The 7,133-nt window shown below is 28.0% G+C and overlaps 1 protein-coding gene across 1 annotated transcript; it reads left to right on the forward strand.

Annotated features, from left to right (window-relative positions):
• Positions 1 to 4,292: 4,292 nt before the first annotated feature.
• Positions 4,293 to 5,895, forward strand: LOC100576026. The gene is made up of 3 exons (XM_029485522.1): positions 4,293 to 4,310; positions 4,640 to 4,851; positions 5,336 to 5,895. The coding sequence occupies exons 1-3, from the start codon at positions 4,293 to 4,295 to the stop codon at positions 5,511 to 5,513; spliced, it is 408 nt and encodes a 135-aa protein (XP_029341382.1). The 3' UTR covers positions 5,514 to 5,895.
• The last annotated feature ends 1,238 nt before the right edge of the window (positions 5,896 to 7,133 follow it).

Genomic DNA, 7,133 nt, shown 5'->3' on the forward strand with positions numbered 1-7,133 from the left:
TTAATTTGACTTTTAACTTTTAGCGGCGTTTTATGCCCCAGGCTTGGGATTAGAGCAATCTAAAACATTTAATTTTTCTTGATATAAAGGTTTTTTAATATATTTAAATTCCATTATCTTAAAATAAACCTTTAATGGGGGCTGGAGGGGGCACCAGTCAAAAGGAAAAAAAGTGACTTTTATACCAATAAGCTAGACAAAACATAGAAGAATTCGATTTGTCAGATTTTTAATTTTGAAAATGGATTATGATTGATCTACAAGTTTATTAGGGAATGGTCGAGGCGATTTTGAATATTCCAATTATTGTTAGTGTCATAATGAATAATATAAATACAAAAATATAATTTTTTTTCGATATTTTTATCCTTGGATATCACAGCTGAAAAAAAAATATTCAAAATCGCCTCGATCATTCCCTACACAAAAAAAAATAAATAGTAAACTTGTTGATCAATCGACAATTAAATCATAATATATTTTAAATTTTCTATGGGTTTAACATACAGTTGGGGAAGCAGATTAACACAACGTGCTCTGGTTGAAACAATTTGTACCTTCCGATTCGGGATGTATAGATATAGTTTTATGTTGCTTATTTTACTTTTTATAATAAATTAATTTTGTCATCGAAACTTTATACGCTTTTATAGCTAACTGTATACGTTGGTAAGTACAATTTCTACTAATATTATCAAATACATTCAAATACACTTCACTTAAAGCAAAATGTATGCGAAATGTCGGGACAATACATACAATCTCCCGACTCGACGTAGGGGGGAACCCGCCCAACCATCAGTACGATAGGCGTCGACAGCGCTCCCAGTGTTAATATGTCTTCCCATATTCTTTAGTTATACATTTTAGACTATCACATACACTCTTCCGCGAGACGTGCGACGTGTCCTTTGCGATATTGCCATCGTTTACAACTGTTCGCCGTCGGCTGACATTGAGGTTCGCCAAATTCTCTTCAGACACTCGGTCTTGTTGTCGTGTACCAGCCCATCGTTAAGACCCGAGTGGCACACATCACCAACTCTTAACCGTAGCGGGTGAGTAATGCGATGTATACGATTTTTGGTGTCCATCGGCCATCATTTATAACCATGTGTATAATGTACAGTGGTCGGGGCGCTTACTTTTTTTTTATACTATGCAGCACGCTGCATGTCTAACGCTATTGTCCAAATGTAGCGCACTACTTTTCGCTACATTTTTAAAAATGTTCTTATTGAAAACTACTATTTGCAGTTTGCACTGATTTGACATTTGGTCACTGGACAGGATACAGGACAAAAAATTCACTAATACACTAGGTACTAATCATTATCATAATTTATATTTTAGTAATCGTAGGTAGCGACAAAATAATGATAATTTTCGCTACGCTAACTGGAAGTGTTTAGCGCGTTATAGTATTGCGTTATCTAAGACCTAATGTAGCGACGCTACGACAATCGCTACAAATAAAGTAGCATGCTACTGTAGCGTCGCTACAATTAGCGCGCTACTCCCGACCACTGATAATATACAGTGTTGTAAAGTGTTTGAGTAAAAGTATTCAAATCCTTTTTTCTTATTGAATACTCTTTTAAATACTTTTCTATTTTGAAGTATTTGAATGGTATTTTAAATACTTTTTTTTACTTACTATTGAATACTTTTTTTTTCTTTTATTCTTAATTTGTTTCTACTTATAATTATTCTCGTTAAATAAAATTACCATGCCGTCGTGGTTTTGCTTTAACATTATAACAATATCATATTATATATTTATCATTTATGCCTTACAGACAATTTGGTATCGGTTTTCGTTGCTTAAATGTTTTTTTTCTCCAGGTTAGGTTAGTTTATTGTCGACAAAGATCGAAAAAATACATCTATAGTCGGGATCGCTTAAGTCAACAAAATATTTATTTAGAAGCTTCTGATTAACGGCTATTATACTTTATAGTCTATACTTAATAATTATTTAATTATACGAAAATATTATTACCTACCTACTACCTATTTACCAAGAAAATTGTTACCAATAATAATCATTATCGTTTATCGTCGACGACGATTGATGATGGTATGAGATATCCAAATACCTACATATAGCTTTAAATTAATATATAAGTATGTAACTATGTAGAAAAAATTTAATTGTTGTGGTGCAACTAACATGACTGATCAGAATTTTGATTATTGAACGAACCATGTTTTAAAATGCAATAAAAAAATGTTTGATTTTAACAAATTATTTCTGAACTAAAAAGTGAAAAGAATTTTTCTTTCTGTATTTGAACATTATGCCAAATATTTCTGAAAAGTATTTGAGTATTACTCAAATACTTTACTATTTATAGTATTTGGGTGGTATTTTAAATTCTTTTAAAAAGTATTTTTTACAACACTGATAATATAATAATTTATGTGTATAATATACACCTATTATGTTATAATTTTTCATGTCATGATCGGTCCAAACTTATTTAGGTTACTCATCTCTTGTCAAAGTCGTAAGCGATTTGAACACCCCGCTAACATGGAAAACAGTAACAAGAGACCATTAAAAGATGGATGTCAATATTCGCACACAGAAACAAAGAAACCTAAAGCGGCTCAGGTCACAACAACGATATCACATCCTAAATCCTCAAAGGAAATTGTTGGTTTCCAAGATTTATCCGATGAGGTTCTCTTGTATTTATTTAAATATCTATCACATGATAATCTTGCCAAAATGGCACTGTGAGTATATAAACTTCAAAATTAGGTTAAGCAACTCAAGTTAATTTTGCATTTGGTTTTATAGGGTAAGCCCTAACTTGTTAAAAGTTAGTCATGATTGGACTCTATGGAAAAAACCAAGATTCGAAAAGTTTGAAAGATCTATGGAAGATGTATACATGAGCTATTTAAAAGAGGATATCACTGAATTGTTTATATCGGGTAATGATGTTCAAAGCTCTGATTATTCAGTTTCTCACAAATTTTTAATACAATTGGAAATAAAATGCCCAGAATTACTCCATTTACAATTAACAAATCAAGTATTTGATGCAGATGAAGTAAGAATAATCCTTCTTCAGTTTCTATCTCAAGTATTTTAATTGATTTACTACCTACTAATAAGTACATTTTGTGTGTAGATAAATGTAAAGATTTTGCATCGAAAATTAAAAACGCTGACAATTGATAATACAACTATTGAAAACAATCCATACGGCTCTTCATATTTATGCGGTATACACAATGCTTGCCCAGATCTAGAGGTAAATTTGTTATATTTTTTTATACTAAATACATTTAAAACCAAGTGATTTTAGAAATATTTAATTTGTTTACACATCGACATTTTTATAATAACTGTATGTATTTGTATAGCGAATTACATTGACAAACAACGATTGGATTTTGCCAAATTGTATAAATGCATTGGCCAAGCTGGAATGTTTAAACTACTTAAGTCTTGTAGGTTGCAAACGGTTTAAGATGCGTTTTCCACATCCAAATATTGATGGAGATATTATTAATACAGGATTCAAATCTTTACAGGTTAGCAATACAAATTGAAATATAACAAATTTCTAAAAGTAGATGTTATTTTTTTAATAATGATAACTCAGACTATATTAATAGTGATAGGAATTTTGGTGATTATACATGTTTATTGTTTACTATAAAATTTTTTTTTTATAATTTGTGTGAAAATTCCAAATATTAGTATTAATTTATTAGTTATTACTAATTATTAATAAGTTATTAATTATCTGGGTATTAAGTGCTTTTTAAAAATGAATTTAAAATAAAGTAATATGAGTTACCAGTTAAAAGGCTGTTAATTCTATAGTTTACTACAGTGGCGGCTCGTGAACCGTATATGTTACAAGTTCAAAATTAAAAATTGAAAAATAATAATGATAATAAAAATAATTTTATGTTCAGTGTCATTTGTTTAATAAGAACCGATATCTTTAGTTTATGATAAAAATATTATGGGTAGGTATATACTTACACTACATGACAATATGACTACTTATCTGTTCCTATTTCTATTACTAGAAATTACGTCGCTTCGACAAATGATTAGTGGATAATGTTGACTAACTGAGGCCCGAATCGTTCAGACTCATTTCATAATACAATTCTGACTTGCCTCACTACTGTGATATATTTTATAATCGTACGGCCGCCCGACTCATCTGAGGCTAAATATTACTAGCTTCTTGGCACACTTCGGCTTTTGTAGAGATTGTTCTATTGTGCCACGAACATCTTCGGGGTGACTTTTGATAACAATGATGAAGTATTTTTATGTACTAAGATAATTAATATTATACATAACAAAATAAATTTGTTTTGTCATGATAATAATGTATAATAACAAAAGATTTTCTATTTTAAAATGTATATACTATTGAGTATAATATTCTTAAATTCAATTGGAAATAACTTTAATTATTATGGTATATACCTCTTTTTTATTTACAATAGTTAGGTGATCCTCACTTGCCTCCCCTGACAAGCCGCCACTGGTTTACTATAATATATTATTGGGTTTGATACAACAATACTGTACATTTATTTACCTGTTATTTAGCTTACCGATAAATATTTCTTACCTGATTATTTATATTATTTTTAGACACTTGATTTACGTTTTACTCCAGTAAGTGATCGTATACTTGTTGTCTTTAAAAGATTAACAACATTGAAACATATTCTTTTGGAAAGCCCCGAGTATATGAACCACAACAGAGGTGTAACAATTTCTGATTTGGGTTTGGCAGAATTCTGTACTACTTTTACTTTCCGCTATCCATTCATGCAAGATTTGTTTAGGGGACCTGGCTCAAGGTAACTTACATTAATAATTAATTATAATACAAACATTCGTACATATAAGCTCATTCATATTTTACTTTAAGTTAATGTATTTCTTTACAATATTCTTACCTTTAATTGCTATTTATTATGAAAATAAAACTAAAAAATCAAACATTGAATAAAATTAAACATAAAAATATTTTACTTTCGTCATTAAGTAATAGTACTATTATACTGTTACAAAAAAATTGTAATATTGGTTGTTTAACACCGAAAAATGTTTTTATTAGGTCATTAAGTCATTTTACATTGTAATAGTAAGTATTTAAATTAAATGTCATATCTAAAACATTGGATCTGATTCCACTTAAATAAATTTGGTTTAAAACTCATTTCAATAGTTTTGACTAATTAAGTTTTAAATCCAGACATATATTACCCACTGTTGAATGAATATTAGGTTTATTATGTTATATGCTACATGTATTTTTAAATAGGAATGATAATGTTATAGATGCAGTATTGAAACCTTATATGTCCGCAACTATCCAAAAGTAACTGATTCATTTTTGAAGATTGCTGCCAGAATTTCTCCACGCCTCGAATCGTTAGACATTACTGGATCGCGTTGCACTTTAGCAGAAATTGAAAATTTCAAAGCAAAAAGCCCTGGAACAAAGGTAATATGCTGAAAGGTAATAAAGACTGAAAAATAATAAATACGTTGACATAGGGTAATATATCAATATGTGTGGAAATGAAGTGAGGTGAGAGGGTAGTAAGATATGTTCAATCCTTATATTATATTTTGTGTTATATAAAACTTATAACTAATTAATAAACAAATAAAGAGGTTTATCCTCAGTGGTGTGTTGGGCCATATTACTCAATTTTTTTTACCACAATTTTTGTACTGTAATCATATCATGGCCAATAAATAAAATAAATTATTATTTAAATTATTATTATTAATTCTACAGTATATTTATATTAATGAACCAGTTTAAAATTAAATGTATTGGTGTTTGTAAATAATTTATTCTTTCTATTTGTCATCTTATTACTTATGATTCACAAAAATAGTTGAACTTAAATATAAAGTTAAGAAAAATATAATTTAATGTTGTACATAATACAGGGTGTCCCGTGAGGATTTATCTATTAGCCGTAGAGGGGGACTCGCCACCCGGACAAAAACCGGTTTTTTACCGTTTTACTTATTAATTAAAAAAATTATTAAAAATCAGGAAATTAATGAAATTAAAATGTTGAAACGTCAATATTTTCAGAAAAATTAACTCTACAAAATGGCAATCTTCAATATTTTTTTAAATAATTAATTAAAAAAATATTTTTTTTAACTTTTTTACCAAAACATAAAAAAAAAATAAAAAATTAGTTATTTGTAGTGCTTACCTCTGTGAGTCTTAATAAGAAAACAGAATTACGATATCTCTATTATTTCAGGAGATATCGCAATGAGTAAATCCTCACGGGACACCCTGTATACAGGTATAATAATAAGAAAGTGGAAAAGATGAAACTTTTTAAAAAAATTTAGCAATTTTATCTTATTTAGATAAGTGTCCCACACGGCATTTTGTAATGATAATATTATAAGAGTATTATAATAACGTTAAACTAATATTATTCGTTATTATAATGTTATAAAAATATTATTAAACAAAAAATTGCTGTCTGGGGTGCTCTATTCCTTAACAATAAAAATTTTATGTAACACAAACCTCTTACTATGTTTGTATAATATAAGTTTACACTTCATGGTTAATTTCGATGAATATAAACATAATATATTCGTATTTTCTAATTTATTCAATACTCATATACATCTTATGTGTTTCTTTAAATAATACTATTAAATTAGTTACTTGTATACAAGTTTAAATATGTTATATTCAGATAATTTTAATTAATTTATTGTTTATACATAATTTATAATTATTTTCTAGTGTATTTAAAATATTTGTGTCCAAAATTTTACATAGCATTGCAAGTATAAAATATTATTACTCAAATTATATACCATATAATAATGTACGTTTTGAACATTTTTTTTATATTTATAAGCAATATGAAATATTAAGTTCAAATAAAGCTTTTGTATATAATAAACAGAACATTTTTAATATAATTTTTCACTTGTACATTATATAGACATTTATTCTTATTTGAAACTATTCAAATTAGTTTTATTTGCTTTCTTTAAGATTACATTAAATTGCTTACGCATTGTAATTTTAAAAACTAAATGTTTTTTAAAAACAACTTTTTACTTATTTCATGGGCTTTCC

This window comes from Acyrthosiphon pisum, chromosome X (genome assembly GCF_005508785.2).
Source record: "Acyrthosiphon pisum isolate AL4f chromosome X, pea_aphid_22Mar2018_4r6ur, whole genome shotgun sequence".
NCBI lineage: Eukaryota > Metazoa > Arthropoda > Insecta > Hemiptera > Aphididae > Acyrthosiphon > Acyrthosiphon pisum.

Bases quoted from the DNA above. Each gene is read 5' to 3' on its own strand.
- LOC100576026 (XM_029485522.1), top strand. The intron at 4,852-5,335 runs GTAACTTACATT...ATAATGTTATAG, and splicing joins TTTAGGGGACCTGGCTCAAG to ATGCAGTATTGAAACCTTAT.